The following is a 17,818-nucleotide window of genomic DNA, read 5'->3' as shown; positions in this document are numbered from 1 at the left end:
AGGGAGCCATTACAGAATCAATAAGCCTCAAGAACTTCTCAATTACTAACCCACCTCCGTGACGACAAACATGGCAACAACGTACACACACACACACACACACACATTCTTACACACTCACAACACACTCTCGCCCTACCCAAAGCAGAGGGAAATCCACCGGCTCGGTATCGACACACTAGAAGGCATAGGGTTTGGAAACACCGCAACCCGAAAATCACACATAAGCACAAACGCGCACACACACACACACACGGCCACACACACAGAGTGGCGGTTCGGCAGGTGTAATGGCGGCACCTGAGCGGAGGCTAGATTTGATTGCCAGTCATTTCGTGGTCATTATCTATCATTACCCCAGCGGGGGGCCGCGGTCCCCGGACGGCCTCATGCCTTTCACTGCTGGCTGCATCTGGGCCTGTTGTGCTGAGGCCTTTCCTTTCTGGGGGGGGGGGGTGCGGGGGTCTGGGGGGGGTAATGGAGGCGTTCTGATATCAGAGAAGCAGCGGCCGGGTGGCGAATTACAGTGATGGGGGGGGAGGGGGGGGGGAAAACCGTGGACAAAGACAGCACAGGGGAGAGAAGACAAGAACAAGAGACAAAAAAAAAAGACAAAAAAAGGCATCCCATAATATCCCCATGTGACGCCTCTCTGGTCCGACGACAGGACGAGGTCTGCAGTATGAAGGACCCTGCGGTCCACACACACACACACACACACACACACACACACACACACACACACACACACACACACACACACACACACTTCAAAAGCACGCGCCGTCTGTCTGTAAGTGACCGTGTGTGTGAACGGGTCTCAGGAGGAGCTTCTTTCCCCAGACCATCCAGCGCCTGATTGGCCCAAGCCGGTGTACGCAGTGTCACATCTAGTCACATAGATGTGTCATATCTAGAGCACACGTCTACCACACATGTAAACATAGATGACAAAAGATAAAGACCCCGATTTTCCATCTATAGCTGTAGCGTGTACAAAATACATCTCTACCCACCCCCCAGGTTATTTATATTTTATATTTATATATCATATATTTATATTTATATTATGCATCCACACCGGCACCTTATCACATGTTATAGATTGTATTTGGGTCAGTAACGTATATGTTATTCAGTGTAACGTTGAGTGTTTTTTTCAGAAAATTTGGTCTTTTTTTTCTGGGCGGTTATATTTATGCCAGTCTATGCATGGATATATAAACTTATGATTATGGAAAATCGAGGGGGCAGTCAGTGTTGTACTGAATGACATGGGACACCTTCACGTCATTGACCCATTTCCTGTGTGATTTACACAGAACACACCCATCTTATCTTTAGCTCATATTGTATAGATAGTAAAGTATTTTGGGGTGTAATTGGTAACTTGTGTATTTTAATTAACAGTAACTTCTGATCACATCCTGTAGCACGGCAATAACATGTCACTGTGATTGTTCACTGTACGTCATGTGACGAATAAAGACCTGAATCTGAAGCAAACCAAACACTGTACTACTACTTAGTAACGCAGGCGGCAACGTCTTGGTCGTACGTTCAGAGAGGTGCCCTGCAAATCGCACCCTTGAGAGCCTTGACTGGCTCCTCTCCTCGTCTCCTTTCTTTCATCCGAAAGGAGAGGAAGATACTAGATTATTGGTATCCTGCCCGGTGTCTGTAGGACGAGCTCCGTCTCTCCTGTGGATCTATAGACAGATCCAGCCAGCAGTGAGAACCAGCCCAGCCCAGCCCAGCCCAGCCCAGCCCAGCCCAGCCCAGCCCAGCCCAGCCCAGCCTAGCCTAGCCCAGCCCAGTCCAGCCCAGCCCAGCCTTAGTGACAAGGAGCCAGTGCTGGTCAGAGAGGAGAGGAGAGGCCGTAGGATCAGGCTAATTAGAGCTCTGCTGGAGACAGTGGAAAGGTCACCAGTCCAGCACCGTTCACTCTGTGTGTGTGTGTGTGTGTGTGTGTGTGTGTGTGTGTGTGTGTGTGTGTGTGTGTGTGTGCACAAGTGTGCATCTGACAGTGTATGACAGGGAGCTGACTTGTCTTTGTTCAGGGGCCTACAGACAAGACATGTGGAGACGCAAACAGGCTCACCCCACCTCCCTCACTCTCCCTCCCTCTCCCTCCCTCCACTGCCCTCCTTTAAGGTCATCCGTGCCCCCTCTCTCTGTGTGGCGCTGCCGGGCCTGGAGGACCCCCCCTCCCAGTGGACCCCCCCTCCAGACCTCGGCCTGAAACCAGAAACCAGAGAGACCAGAAACCAGAGACCAGGAACCAGAAACCAGAGAGACCAGAAACCAGAGAGACCAGAAACCAGGAACCAGAGGAGATAAAAACGTTGCGGAAGAAAAAATACCCTGGAAGTCTTTTTCTTCCATCATCAGGCATAATTCAGTAAACAAATACCCACGCGGGAGGGAGGGTGATTCCAGGGGCAGTTTCCAAACAGAGCCCAGCGTCTCAGGGTCACTGGGGTCACACTGGGCTTCGACACACGGCTCTAAGAAGACGCTCGTTTACACTGGACAGCTGTGGCTCCTGTCACACACAGCAGGTACAGTAACAGTCTAACAGAACAGCCCTGGCAACTGGTATCTCCATCCTGTACCGCCAGCACAGGAGAACCAAGGAAAACAAATACAATAGAATAGAATAGGAAAGGATATGGTAGAGTAGAGTACCGTCAGAGAGAAGTGGATGAGGGAGCAGGAGAGTGTGAGAGAGACAGAGAGAGGGAGAGAAAGAAGGAGAGAGAGAGAGAGAGAGAGAGAGAGAGAGAGAGAGAGAGAGAGGGAGGAGTGGATGAGGGAGCAGGATTGAGAGAGAGCCCTCATCCCCGTGGTCTCTGACAGCGCCGTTCCCCCCCCCCCCCCCCCAGCACTCAGAGGCTCCACTTTAACTAACCCCTTTTCCCAGCAGGCCTTGCAACACTTTCCGCTGACTCTACCACTGCCGCGTTCCCCGGCCGCGCCCGGGGACCTCCCGTTATCACACCCTGGTAGAGGGGGGAGGAGACGGGGGAAGGGGAGGGGAGGGGAGGGGGCGTTTTCCTGTCTAATTGTCTGGAAGATGCACTCTTCCTATCTCCCTCTCTCTATCTCTCGGCAATAGCTCATATGGAAGAGTTGACAGACAGACAGACAGACAGACAGACAGACAGACAGACAGACAGACAGACAGGGAGGCAGGCAGACAGACAGAAAGGGAGGCAGACAGACAGACAGACAGACAGACAGACAGGCAGACAGGGAGGCAGGCAGACAGACAGAAAGGGAGGCAGACAGACAGACAGACAGACAGACAGACAGACAGACAGAGAGACAGAAAGGGGGGCAGACAGACAGACAGACAGAAAGGGAGGCAGGCAGACAGACAGACAGACAGACAGACAGGCAGGCAGACAGACAGACAGACAGACAGACAGACAGACAGACAGACAGACAGACAGACAGACAGACAGACAGACGGGCAGAAAGACAGACAGACAGACAGTGAGATCAAAGTTGTTCCCCATGAGACGGAAGGAAGGCATGCATTTTTCATTGGGTGATCACCCCCTGGTATTTGGCCCTCGTTCATTCCCTTGCAATCTCGCCTTTATGTCTTTCAGACGGCCGGCTGTTAAGTGCTGCCCTTAAGGATCACATCACAAGCAAGAGCAGCCGGGAGGGTCACACGCATAGTTCAGGGAGGTTGATTGTGCAATCAGAATTCTGCAAAGCTCTCATCAACCCCCCCCCCCCCCCCCCCCCGTCTCTCTCTGTGTGTCTCTCTCTCTGTCTCTCCCTCCGTCTGTCTGTCTGTCTCTCTCTCTCCGTCTCTCTATGTCTCTCTCTCTATGTCTCTCTCCGTCTCTCTCTCTCCGTCTCTCTCTCTCTGTCTCTCTCTCTCTCTGTCTCTCCATCTCTCCCCACAGGTCCAATATGAGAGGAACACATTGAGCGTTGCTGTAGTGTTTTTCTGTGGATGACCGTTGGCCTCCGTCAGAAGAACCTGTTGCAGAGCTGCTGGGAGGAGAAATTGCTCAGTGATGAAGTGCAAATCGGGGGTCTGACACTGGGCCAGTTCTGCTCCACAGCAATTAAAGCCCCATCAGACCAGGGCTCATTACCTCTGGATTCCTACAGCCTTTCACCACACAGACTTTAGAATATAAACCATTATCAAAATGTCGAAAAAACTGTGTATTTCCATCACTTTCCAATTTGTGCACATAAAAGCATCTTCAGGGGAATGTGTTAATTTAAAGTACCTAAAGTTTTACAGTGGCTACAGTAATACTATAATAATAATAGTAATAATAATAATAATAATAATATTTATTTATTTGTATAGCTCTTTTCAATAACCCAAAGTCGCATTACAGAGGCAAAAGGAGCAAAAGAACACAAAACAGCAGGAGCATAATATAATAATAATCAAATACTGATAATTATATTTATATTAATTATAATAATATTAATTTAATACACATGCAGCCCGACGGGCTCAGTACCTTAATTGACTTTATTACCATAGCAGCCTTACTGGATTAGTAGAGCTTTATATCCAGTATACTATATAAAGTTGCTACTAAGCCAGTAAGGCTGCCATGTTAATTCAAGTTAATATAGTGTCTTATAAGGCTGCTTTATGTCGATACAGTGAACACAGTGTACAGTATTGTAAGGCTGTTCCATGCCGAGGGTTGTAGTGGAAATTAAGAAGTTTAGAGGTTTGTTAGGCTCTAAGGTCAAGTTGGGTCGTCTGGGGAGAGCAGCAGGAGAGAACAGAGAACTCTGGAACAACAGCTGATCTCCCCAGAGTGAGTTCCCCATTTCAGAGTGTTCAGAGTTCCAATGTTCAGAGTTCTAGTTCTACTGTTCTAGAGTTCCAGTCAGGAATGTTCCACTTCATAGTATGTCTCAACAACAAAGACTAATATCTACTTGCGTAAGTTCCAAGAAAGCCATTAGCCTTATGTGACGCACACACTGTGTTTGAGATGTGCATATAAAAGGTGATGAGCCCAGTTGGGCTGGGGGGCTGTACATTCTGGGCTGGGGGGCTGGACATCAGAACTGTGAAGCTGTATTGAGTGTGTATCAGTAATAAATACCCGTAAAGGTCTCCTGAGTTTTGTACCATCAGAAATGACCAACATGGGCGCTTAAGGAAGACTGCCATGTAAATTAAAGCTACTATAGTATCTTATAAGGCTGCTGGAACTTACTTTTCTTTTTGCCGCTGCTTTTTATTAAATCAAATAATTATTTATTCATACACTGCACTAACTTTTATTCCTGTATTTAATTTTTCATGCATTTTGTTTTAAATGTCCTTTTTTGCATTTCGTTTTATATGACCTTTTATGTGTTGCACTTTGTCTTGATGCTTTTAATGTCCCATGTAAAGCACTTTGAATAGCCGCGATGCTGAAATGGAGCTGGCTGGATGTATGGAAGACCGAGATGATTGGAGACTTCACTGTCAAGCTCGTCTGAGGATGACCTAATGAAGGCTGCTTCATGTTGATAAAGTGAACCCAGTGTGTGGTACGGCTGTTCCGTGCTGAGGGCGCTCCGGTCCTGACCTTGTCTGCGTTGTCGGCGGCCAGCAGGTTGGTGGCGAGCGTCTGGAGCTTGTGCTGGGCCATGTTCTTCAGCGCCGCCAGGCTCCGTCGGGTCATGGCTTGCTTCAGGTTCACTGCCGGGTGGCTCAGGGCGTCCACGGCCGCCGGCGCCACCTCGTCGCACGCGTTCAGGATCTCCACCGCCGTGATGCCCATCACACAGCGGTCCAGCGCCCCTGGGGGTGGGGGGAGGGGGGGCGGTAGAAGTCAAAGGTCAGGCCTGGTGGTGGGGCACTCTGCCCGGCTGACTGAAGCATAGCATTACACACTGGCCCACGGCAACCAAGAATAGTTTTGTCAAATGATATTCGGTCCGTGCTCGATCAAAACAATACGAAACAAATGTCTGTGTCAAATCAATAAAGTTTCATTATGATGCGCGATACACTCCCACTGAACCGGCTTCCCCCTTTCACATCCCCAGCCAATAGCAAGGCAGCGTAGCGCAGTTCCACTGAGCTACACCGCAACACACAGGTCTAAGAACCAGTCTCTCTCCATCCATCTCTATCGGCCCTCGCGTCTCTAATACGACGCGGGTCACCTGTGTGGCACCATTTCTTACAGGGAGAGAGAGGGAGGGAGAGAGAGAGAGAGAGAGGGGGAGGGAGGGAGGAAGGGAGAGAGAGAGAGGGAGTGAGAGAGAAATGGGAGAGAGAGAGAGAGAGGGAGAGAGAGGGAGAGAAAGAGAGAGAGAGAGCGAAATGGGAGAGAGAGCAAGAAAGACAGAACAGCGCGCGCGTGTTTGCGGTGGACTGTGAAGATATTGGGATTGCGTTCAATATTGACTGAAGAGAGTGGCGGTCCTCTAAATGGACTGTGAGTCGAGTCGGGCCCGTGGACGGGGGGCTAAGGAGACCCCGATCCCCGGCTCTACCTGCCGCCGGCGGTGATGGAGGGCCCCGGCGCTGCCGCGCCCATTACCCGTCCAACGCTCCGTCACACACACCCCTCTTAATTTCACACTTTGCTACCCCGCAATCTCTCTCTCTCGCGCTACGTCTCATTCCGGGGGCCCGGTTCGCGGCCCGGTGCCCTGCCCCGGTGTAGCCCGTCAGCCTGCCTCGGTCTGGTCTGGGCTAGACGCTAAACCCACCTCCCTCCTCCTCCTCCTCCTCCTCCCTCTCCCCCTCCTCCTCCTCCTACATTACAGTCATTTACATTATTCATTTAGCTGACGCTTTTATCCAAAGCGACTAACAATAGTTGCATTTAATGTAGGAAAATCCAATGTACTACTACTCGCCAGAACTCACAAGTGCATCTCCTTTCAAAAACAAGTGACTAAGAGCATAATCTAGTGCTCAAGTGCAAGAATAGCAATCTAAAACACAATAGGTGCTCAAGAGGGAGGATCGTCGGTTGGTTGGATCGTACCACTCCACGGCGAGAGTAGGGGTGTTTAGCACGCATGCTGAACCGACATGTCCTCCCGGCGCCGACGGGCCCGGGGCGAGGGCGCATATCTCTCTATACCCACGCAAACTTTCGACGGCGCGGCCGGCCGAACGCCACCGCCAGCCCGTGCGTCTGCCCTGCCCCGCCCCCCCCCGTCCACTCCGCCGGAGTGAGTTATACTCTGTCAATTACCGCTGACGCTGGAGGGAGAGAGAGGAGAGAAGAAGAAAAAAAACAAGCCGCCGAGCGGAGCGGTAATGAGTCTATAAATGGAAAAGCTTTAGAGCCCGTCGCTCCGTTCAAGTGGTGGGAGCCAAACCCTCCCCCCCACCGCCCCCCCCCACTCCTCTTTCCATGGCTACCTCCCCCCCCCCCCTCCTCCTCCATGTCTCCTCAGACCTGGAGTAGCAACGGCTGGAGTCTACTCAGCACAATGGCGGCCATAACCAGCTTTAAGAGCCGGCGTAAACACACTAATGTGCCTAATGCAGTCGCAGGCAGAGAGAGGGGCAACATTTAGGGAGATGTTTGGTAAGTGCTGGCGTGCACACACACACACACACACACACACACACACACACACACACACACACACACACACACACACACACACACACACACACACACACACACACACACACACACACACACACACACACACACACACACACACACACACACACACACACACACACACACACACACAGGCCCGCCCGTCGTCGCTACTTCCACGGAGGCACGAGGGCGATTAAAATCTCTCTAATGTTTTTTTAAGAGCGCTGCGCGGCTAAACATGCTGTGTATGGAGGGCCGAAGCAGGGCATCTATTATTCATAGCATCAGAGAGAGAGAGAGCAGTTTGTGTGTGTGTGTGTGTGTGTGCGTGTACTACGCGCCTAGTGGACGAGGATGTGGAGTGGAGTGGTGGCGTGATCATCTCTGAGCAAGAACGTCGTAAAGAGAGGTGGAAAGCGCCGGCGTTGTGCTGCCCTGGCAGTTTGGGCCCCAGCGCCGCCCGAATAGCGCCGCCCGAGGAATCGATGTCTAATGGCGCGCTAGCTTCCTCCTCACCGACAGACATCGCACTCCGCAGCGGCTAATGGCCCCGCTGGCTTCTATTAATCACCAGGAACGAAGAGGAAAAACAGGGAAGCTCAAATTAAAACTAGAGGTGACCGTGAAGACCATCAACCAATCAGGGGCTCTCTCACAGACTTCATTAACGCGGCTAAAGATCCGTCTTTACGTATCCGGAGACGAATGTCGGCAAAAACAATGCAGGGGGGGGAAAAAAAAGAAGAAGAATGAAGTGCTCCTTTAAAATGAGAGCCATTTGCGAATGAAGCGAAGCATGGGTTCATTCAATAATCACCGATGCTACAGGCCTTCAGGAATTGTTCCATTAACAGACTGAAGAGGTCTTGAAGAACTGCTGCACGGACATTTAATTATGGGAATTTGGATGTTCCTTAATGAGAAAGCCAAGAAGCATGCTGTGAATAGAAAAAAAATAAAATAAGAAGAAGACTCCAGCCAGTACTTCATTAATCGTGTTTACAAAGCAAAGAGACTCTCCTGTATATAACATATCTAATATGAGTATAAGTCTGAGCTTCTAAGAGTAGAATCAGTATGAATAGTATCAGTATGATGCAGGGAAAAATGTTCGGAGCAGCACAAGGACCGGGCACTAATGTCCGCCCTTCCCTGTCCCAGAATGCACTTGGGCTCACCGGTGTCCATCTGCCAGACGTAGACAGAGCCGTCGGAGCAGCCCACGACCAGGTAGTCGTCACACGGGCGCCACTTGATGATCTGGATGGGGAAGAGGTGTCGCGAGGCCAGCATGATGCACTTCCTCTCCCGCAGGCTGAGAAGGCCCACGGAGTGGTCGCTCGCCACCGAGCACACGCAGTGCTGCACCCGCGTCTGCAGGGGGCGACAGAGAGGGAGAAAAGAGAGGGGGGGGGGGGGGGGGGAGGGTCACAACATGGCCTGGGGAATCTCCGAAATGTCCAGAGCTGATCTTGATATCATAGCATTAACGACGCACGTTAATGATGCGCGTTAATGACGATGACATTTTGAGAATGATAAAAGAGTATAATGAATGATAGGTCAAGCAGAACAGCGTAAACAAACAGCGAACGGCGCACGCCATTAATCGGGACGAATACGATATCCATGGTTACAGCAATAATATCATACTGAAACCTTCCGTTTAAGGTCATATTTCCCAGACCTTTGCATTGGTATCTTAACGCTATTCTCCGCCACCCTCCCCACCTGACAGACCATCACGCCATCATTTAATGACCCGAGTTTCATCAGGCCACGTTGCCGGGCAGAAAAAGAAAAAAAAACTTGACAAGCGAACATTTTTTTCCGCCGAGGCGGCGGGTTAACAACGCTGGGCTGATGAGAAGGCTACCCAGGGCCTCATGGGAGTAAATCACAGGCCGCCCACCCCCACCCCCCTCCGACAGGAAGAGGGATGAGGCCGGAGCCGCCCGCCCGCCGGAGGAACAACATCCTTGGAAGCTCTGGGCCGACTGCCGCGCGGATGAAATACCCCCTCGGAGAGCGAGGGGCACGACGACGGCCCTGCGGCTTAGACAGACAGACGGACACACACACACCCAAACAGACTGGCAGCTACAGGGACAGTAAATATCCCCCCCTCAAAAATAAATACCCATGATCCCATTTGTCTGTCAGGTGGGGCTGGTGGGGGAGGTTGGGGGCGTTGGGGTGGAGGGCGGGGGGGGGGGGTGTGGAGGAACTGAAAGCAGACTAAATTGGAGTGGTGATGTGCGGTGACAGGCAATGTTCTTAAGTGTTGATGTAGTACCACAGGAAACCTTGACCATGAGAGGGGGCCTGGCAGAGAGGAGAGGAGAGGAGAGGAGAGGAGAGGAGAGGAGAGGAGAGGAGAGGAGAGGAGAGGAGAGGAGAGGAGAGGAGAGGAGAGGAGAGGAGAGGAGAGGAGAGGAGAGGAGAGGAGAGGAGAGGAGAGGAGAAAGGAGAGGAGCGGAAGAGGGGAAGCAGAAAGGAGAGGGGCTGTCAGACCCTGCAATGACGCATCATCATTCTCCATCACTGTCACCCCTCCCCCCCCCCCCCCCCCCCACACACACACACACGCACGCACACACACGCACGCACACACACGCACGCGCACACATAAACACACACACAAACACACACACAGCTGGCCTCTACCACAGGACAATTACACATTGACAATTATACGCTCCACACCGGGGCCAGGGCTAACTAACCAGGCTAGCTGATACACCACTCCAGGGCTAACTAGCCAGGCTAATACACCACATTCGTCTAGCTAATACAGGGAACATTTAATATACTGCGGTCAGCACCGAGTACAACCAGCCCTTGAGGAGACTACTGCTCAGGGTGAACTTTATAGTCAGTCAGACAGGACGATAAAGAGGAGAAATTTAAAGGGGATGTGTGTGTGTGTGGGGGGGGGGTGGAGGAGGGAGGAGAAGGAAGATACAAGGGTCGGAGGCTACGGAATGAGAGGAGGAGGAAGAGGAGGAGGAGGAGTGCTGTCAGTCAGACACGTCTTCCTAGGAGTTATGGATCCTTCCAGACCAGGATGTTTCGCTGCTCTCTCACGTATCAATTAAATACCCCGCTCCTTAAATACCCCGCTCCTTAAGTACAACTATCGACGCGCTGTAAAGCTGCCGCATAACTAAGCAGGTCATTAAGCCGGAGGTAATTCTCAGCCGGCCTTATTTACAATCGGGCATGTTAATGGACACCAATACCTCGCCTGTCAATCACTCTGACAGATAACACGGAGGCCACTTGTCGAGCCCCGCCTACCTCCTCTCTCAGGAAGCAGGAAGCAGGAAGTGCTGGGTGACTTCACAGGTCAGGGCAGAATTAGGGCTGCGTTCCGAATCGCATACTACCCTACTATATAGTATGCCAAAACAGGATGTAGTATGTCCCAATACATAGTATGCCACATGCAGTATGGCAAAAATACCAGGAAGTCCTACTACATCCGGTCGTATTTTGCAGTATGCAAGCCAGCAGGCTTTTCTGGTTATTCTGACCCACAATCCTGTGCACAGCGGAAATGTGCATCAAATGTGCGAGTCGTGACAGCTGTAGACGAATGTCGCGTTATGGACAGCGACGGATGTGGGCTAATTTCAAGGCGCAATGTTATGACAAGGTAGTATGTCCCAATTGGATGCCTACTGCTTGCAAAGTATGTACTTTCTAAGGGCAGCTGTAGTAGGTACTGGTAGTAAGAAGTAGAAGTATGCGATTCGGAACGCAGCCTAGAACTCACTCAGCAGGCCCCGCCTTCCTCAAACTATGGACAGGATCGATCTGCCCAATTAACCATTGTTAGGAGTGTGAATGAAGAGCAGGCTTGGAAACCCACGAGAACTCTGGGTAAAGCAGAGCAGTTCGATCGTAAATAACGGAAAATAATGAACTTTGAAACTTTGATATTCAAATTTTCTGAGATGCACCTGTATGTATCCCATGTACCCTTCCGTTCCAGGGCTGTTCAGTGAGGCGGGGAGTGTGTGTGTGTGTGTGTGTGTGTGTGTGTGTGTGTGTGTGTGTGTGAGACTCACGCTGCAGTTCTCCGGAGGGACCAGGAGCTGGGTAATCTCGCCGCCGTGGACGCAGAAGATGTGCTTCATCTCGCCGGTGAAGATGTCCCACACGATGACGGAGAAGTCCACGCCGCCGGACACCAGCGAGCGCTGGTCGTAGCGCGGGGACACCTGGTGCGGGTACAGCAGGCAGGTCACCTTGTTGCGGTGACCCCTCAGGGTGCGGTGGGGGGGCCATCCTAGGGGGGGAGGTGGGGGGGGGGGGTAGGAACAGGTGTGGGTATTTGTTTCCAGTTCACACAACAGCTAAATGAATCCATAGCTATATGGTATGAACTGAAGGGGAAATCCATTGGCCAGTGTGTAAACAATGAACAGTCTCCGTCTCCCCTCTTGACCAGCGTCTCCCCCGTTGACCAGCGTCTGTCTCCCGACTGACCACTGTCCGTCTCCCCCGTTGCCCAGCGTCTCCCCCCTCATCCAGCGTCTCCCCCCTCGCCCGTCGTCTCCCCCCTCACCCGTCGTCTGTCTCCCCCCTCCCCCATCGTCTGTCTCCCCCCTCCCCCATCGTCTGTCTCCCCCCTCCCCCATCGTCTGTCTCCCCCCTCCCCCATCGTCTCCCCCCTCACCCAGCGTCTCCCCCCTCACCCGTCGTCTCCCCCCTCACCCGTCGTCTCCCCCTCCCCCATCGTCTCCCCCTTCATCTCCCCCCTCACCCGTCGTCTCCCCCCTCACCCGTCGTCTCCCCCTCCCCCATCGTCTCCCCCTTCATCTCCCCCCTCACCCGTCGTCTCCCCCCTCACCCGTCGTCTCCCCCTCCCCCATCGTCTCCCCCTTCATCTCCCCCCTCACCCGTCGTCTCCCCCCTCACCCGTCGTCTCCCCCTCCCCCATCGTCTCCCCCTTCATCTCCCCCCTCACCCATCGTCTCCCCCCTCACCCAGCATCTCTCCCCTCACCCAGCATCTCTCCCCTCACCCATCGTCTCCCCCCTCACCTCTTCGCAGCATGTGTTCCCCCTGTAGCAACTGGACGATGGCGGTCTGGGTGGCGGGCACCAGGATGATGCTGCCGTCCTCGCGCCCGCACACCAGTCTGCCCTGCGAGGGGATGTACACGCTGGCCGTCACCTTGGTGGGCTCCTCCGAGCCCGGCGTCACGCTCAGCTGGTCTATGATGCCGGCCGACAGCGGCGCCAGCTTGTCAAAGGCCTCCTGTAGACTGATGGTGGACGACACCTGGAGCTCTGGGAGAAGAGGCCAGAGGAGACCGGATGGGACCAATCAATTAATCAATTAATCAATTAATCAATCAACCAATCAAGCAACCAATCAACTCCACAAAGAACACAAAACATGACAGCAACGTTGTATTGATGTATTCTTTAATAGGCTGTCTCAGTATTCTGGGTGGGCTATGATGATTGTCAACCGAGAGACAGCATCAGTATGTGGTTGTTGTATTTAGAGCCTAGATTTAGTGAAGCTGTGCTTTTGAGGACTGCTTTGGCACATTTTGGCCACTAGATGGCAGTACTGCATGGCGCAGTCTGACTCCTGAAACTGAAATATCCAAAAGGACAATATAACAAAAGAACACCCAATCTGGAGATCCACTTGTTCATCAATACAGAATATGTGTTGACTAACCAGGCTAGCTGATACACCACTCCAGGGCTAACTAACCAGGCTATATATATCCAAATCATTTTAAATGGTAGCTATCTCCTAACTATCTCAAAATGAGGCAGTCTGTTCATTATGTCAAGTATTGAGTTTGGCCCTCTTCCGCCATCTAGTGATCTAAATTACAACTACAGGGAAGCGTCACTAAAGCCAACAGTGAGAAAGTAGCTGCAATACAAATATTCCAGTAGTTCACTTCCTGCTCTGAATCACAACAGGTGATGTCATCATCACACGACGCGTCCTGACGGACGACAGCCAGACAGAGTTCCCGCGCTATCCGACATGAAACAATGTTATATGCTTCTATGAAACACACACACACACACACACACACACACACAGACAGACAGACAAAGCTTGTGTCTAACCGATGTCTAATCGGTACACACACACACACACACACACACAGACAGACAGACAAAGCTTGTGTCTAACCGATGTCTAATCGGTTTTAAACTCTTGCTAATGGTTTTTAAAGCCCTAAACAGCCTGGCTCCTCTGTACCCCTCCCAGCTCCTGCATCGCCACACCCCAGACAGAGCCTTTAGGTCTGCTGACCAACTGCTGTTGGAGGTGCCTAAAACTAGACTGAAGTCTAGAGGCGACAGGGCCTTTGCGGCGGCTGCCCCCAGGCTATGGAACAACCATAAAATCCTCCCTAAAAACCTCCTTTCCTCCCTGGGGTTTTAACCAGTCTGTTCTCAAGCCTCGTTCATGTTCAATGTCTGTATTGTTTGCTGTAATTTCCTTGTTTTGTTGAGAGATGTTTTTACCCAGGACCCACCTTTGTACAGCTCTTTGGTCGACTGCTGTCGTTTTAAACATGCTTTATAAATACATTTTGATTTGATTTGAGAGTTACCGCGCTATCCGACGTGAAATAATGTACTCTTAGATGAAACACACACACACAAACACACACACACACACGGCAGTGGTTCCCAAAGGGGGGGTCGCGAGACGGGGATGGGGGGTCCTGAGATGATGAGGTGGGGGGGGGGGGGGGGGGGGGTTGCGAGATCATAAAAACAATTCAAAATATCCTATTAACCATAATTGTTACAAAAGGTATAATTAGTTTTTAAATTTATAATAATACAGCTACTGCTATTGTAAAATATCACAAGAGATTGTGTTATTTTGTTGTTGTTGTTGTTGCTGTTATGCACAAACATTTGCAAGCTTCAACCACCTGGGTGTAGAGGGGGTCGCAACTCTCTGGCACCGTTATTTTGGGGGTCGCGGGCTGAAAAGTTTGGGGACCCCTGGCTTATAGCTTGCCAGCTTGTTGTCTGGACGCCAGCGCCTATGAAGGGGAGCGGGCGGGTACCTGCGGTGGAGGCCAGGGCCTGTGAAGGGGAGCGGGCGGGTACCTGCGGTGGAGGCCAGCGCCTGTGAAGGGGAGCGGGCGGGTACCTGCGGTGGAGGCCAGCGGCTGCAGGGGCGAGGTGTCGGGGATGCTCCACAGGGACAGGCGTCCGGCCGAGTCCCCCTGGACCAGCAGCTTGTGGAAGGGCTCCCGGCGGCCGTAGAAGAAGCGTGTGACCGGGGGACAGATGAGCAGCTGGGGACACAGATCGGGGACGCGTCAGGAGCCGGGCTGAGGCGGAGACGCCACCGTACGACCCAGCGGAGGGCTCCCCAAAAACCCTGTAGCACTGTCATCTTGCGAGTGTTAGCTTGCTAGCACTAGCATCTCACTCCATTGGCGGCAATGGAGAAAAAAAAAAAAAAGGATGTTCTTAGTGCTAAAGAATCTTTAGAGGAACTTGCCCCGGATCCTCTATCGAAACCCTACTGGGTAGCGGGCATTCACAGCCACGGGAAAACTTAGGGTTGTCGGTCCCGCTCATAACAGGGATTATTGAGGAGAATAATGGTGGAGATGGGTACCGGGCAGCATAGCCTTGTTCTTACTACCAGGGACACAATAATATCATATCTGCTCCGGGCAGAAGGTGTAGGCTTGCGGTGAATAAGACATCATGCTGTGGAGAGTGCAGTAAACATTACAGCTTTATAAAACCTCACTACAAACTGCCCAGTAGCTCCAACCGCATGTCAAGATGCAGCAGCAGGACTGCGCTGCTAGCGACTCGACCGCTTATGAAGCTACTTCCATGCACCCTGTCCTAAACAGGCCCCCTATAAAAACTCTGCATCGCTCCCGATACGAAACCGGCTCGACCGCGTATGAGACCACGGAAAAGGGAGGCAGTGCCATGACACCGTGGTGATGTCATGCCGGGATCTGCTTCCCATTCGTTCGGCGCAAACCGATGAAGACTGGATGTCGATATGGGATGTGCGTGGTTGATGCTCCCTTCGCAATGCCTGACCTTTTCAACGCGGGACCCTGGTCTTTACAGGCTGAGCGCTTTGCCCTTTTCCACGACCGGGAACGAAGGGAGGGCCACGGCGGTAAACAGGCCGGTCGGTCTCCTCCCTCTTCCAGGAAACGTGAGGGCTCCTAATGCGATTGTGGCGCTAACGGAGAGCGATGGGAGGGAGCAGGGTCCCCGGTGTGTTATGGCGCCTCTGTGGTCGGGCTGTCTGGCGTGGGGCCGGCGCTCGGGGAGGTCACGTAGGGGTCATGGAGGGAGGTGCTGCCGCGGGGAGGTGAAGGAGCAGCGGTTGAGGCTTCCCTCTCGGGTCAGGAGACGCCGAACTCACCTCGACCATAACACTGGTGGACACTCTTACATGTATATGGTATTGACACATACAGTGGACAGACCAGATGCATTGCTTAAGTGTTTGTAGCACAAGTGCTAATTTTCAACACCAGTCCATAGGAGACATTCACAGACTAGGTGTGTGTGTGTGTGTGTGTGTATGTTTCTATTATGTGTATGTTCAGAGAGTAGATGGAAGTGACTGGTGTGTGTAGTTATACACAGACTAAGGAAGTGACCGGTAGGTATAGTTGTATTCAGACTAAGGAAGTGACCGGTAGGTATAGTTGTATTCAGACTAAGGAAGTGACCGGTAGGTATAGTTGTATTCAGACTAAGGAAGTGACCGGTAGGTATAGTTGTATTCAGACTAAGGAAGTGACCGGTAGGTATAGTTGTATTCAGACTAAGGAAGTGACCGGTAGGTATAGTTGTATTCAGACTAAGGAAGTGACCGGTAGGTATAGTTGTATTCAGACTAAGGAAGTGACCGGTATGTATAGTTGTATTCAGACTAAGCAAGTGACAGAGCGTAGCGGTCTAGACGAGTGTTGATGTGTCCGCGGCGCCTCGTGTTCTTCTAGAGCTGCTTCCGGGGGTCAGAGAGGGGGTCAGATGGTCTGAGCATCCTGATTGGCCACAGTCTCAATGCAAAGTGCCACCAATGAGCTTTTTCTTTGCCGTTTCCAGCCTATGAGCTACTGTATATGCACAACTCCAGTACTTCCTGAAATTAGACATGCTTCTCTATTTCCTGTCCTACACTATTGGATGAAGTGATTAATCAGGTGTGCCTGACTGCAGCACAATGATCAGGCACACCTGAATAATCAGTTCATCCAATAGAGTAAGACAGGAAATAGAGAAGCATGTCTAGTTTCAGGAAGTACTGGAGTTGTGCATATAGCTCATTCAACCTTACGAAGTCTCACACACACACACACACACACACACACACACACACACAAAGTGGAGCACACTCAACTTGCAAACGTTTTGAAAATCCAAAGGTTTGAAACAAAGACTATACAATTGTTTGTTTGCTTGCTAAGGAGGAGAAGAAAGGAGTGAGAAGCCACACATGGAGACACACCACAAACAACCTCCACACACTGTTCAAACTACAAGACCCAAGGTTCAGCAATACAGGTTTGTCCTGTTACAAGGACGATAAATCCTCCGTTATCAGGGTGATACAAATCAAGTGTTTAGTAACAGCATAATTTTGACGCTATCGTGAGGGAAAACAGTGGTACTGTATGATATTTTTGGATGTATCTACAACTGTTTTAATCCCAAAATGGGCAATTTCTCTCTGAAAAGCAGCTTGGGGACTTTGCATGCATCTTCACCCAGATGAAGATAGAATGGGAGGAGATGGTTGGGAGATTTTAGTGGGAGGAGCATGGAACCGAGGTGAGCCAAAGTGAGTTGTGGGAACTGGCTATCACACAGCGTCGGAGAGGTGCACACGCCACAGGAAGCTCTCGATGCGTCCAATCACTGTTCAGTTTGGTACCGGGTTTTGGGGAGACTTCAACACAGTTGATTTTGTTTAGCTGACATTAAGCATAAACTACTAAATGATGTGAGCCAATCAGAGAATATCACGTGTTGTCACCGTTCACTGAAACACTAAAAGGTGTACTATTGAAAGCCAATATGAAAAACGTGTCAAATATTTACATGCGATTATTGTGTTTACATGCAAATTTGTTGATTCATATAAATACTATGAAATATTAGTCAAAAGTCAATACTTTAGGTGTTAGTGAAACACTGCTATCAGTGCCAAGTGTCCCAAAACCTCTCTCTGGCTGCGTTCCGAAT

The 17,818-nt window shown here is 51.2% G+C and overlaps 1 protein-coding gene across 1 annotated transcript in view; it reads right to left on the bottom strand.

The window, feature by feature from the left end:
- Positions 1–352: 352 nt before the first annotated feature.
- wdr7 (WD repeat domain 7) overlaps positions 353–17,818 on the bottom strand; it is a gene marked incomplete at both ends in the record, with an annotated part of 24,220 nt that continues 6,754 nt past the window's right edge. Inside the window, 6 exons of the mRNA XM_084442523.1 lie at positions 353–442; positions 5,580–5,794; positions 8,750–8,945; positions 11,645–11,865; positions 12,623–12,871; positions 14,730–14,877. Coding sequence (XP_084298649.1) covers positions 353–442; positions 5,580–5,794; positions 8,750–8,945; positions 11,645–11,865; positions 12,623–12,871; positions 14,730–14,877 — 1,119 coding nt within the window. The remainder of the gene's footprint in view (positions 443–5,579; positions 5,795–8,749; positions 8,946–11,644; positions 11,866–12,622; positions 12,872–14,729; positions 14,878–17,818) is intronic.

The sequence above is a fragment of the Borostomias antarcticus genome (assembly GCF_949987555.1).
Source record: "Borostomias antarcticus genome assembly, chromosome: 8".
In the NCBI taxonomy this organism is placed as follows: Eukaryota; Metazoa; Chordata; class Actinopteri; order Stomiiformes; family Stomiidae; genus Borostomias; species Borostomias antarcticus.
The sequence above is the reverse complement of the archived record's forward strand: the minus strand, read 5'-3'. Positions and strand labels throughout refer to the sequence as shown.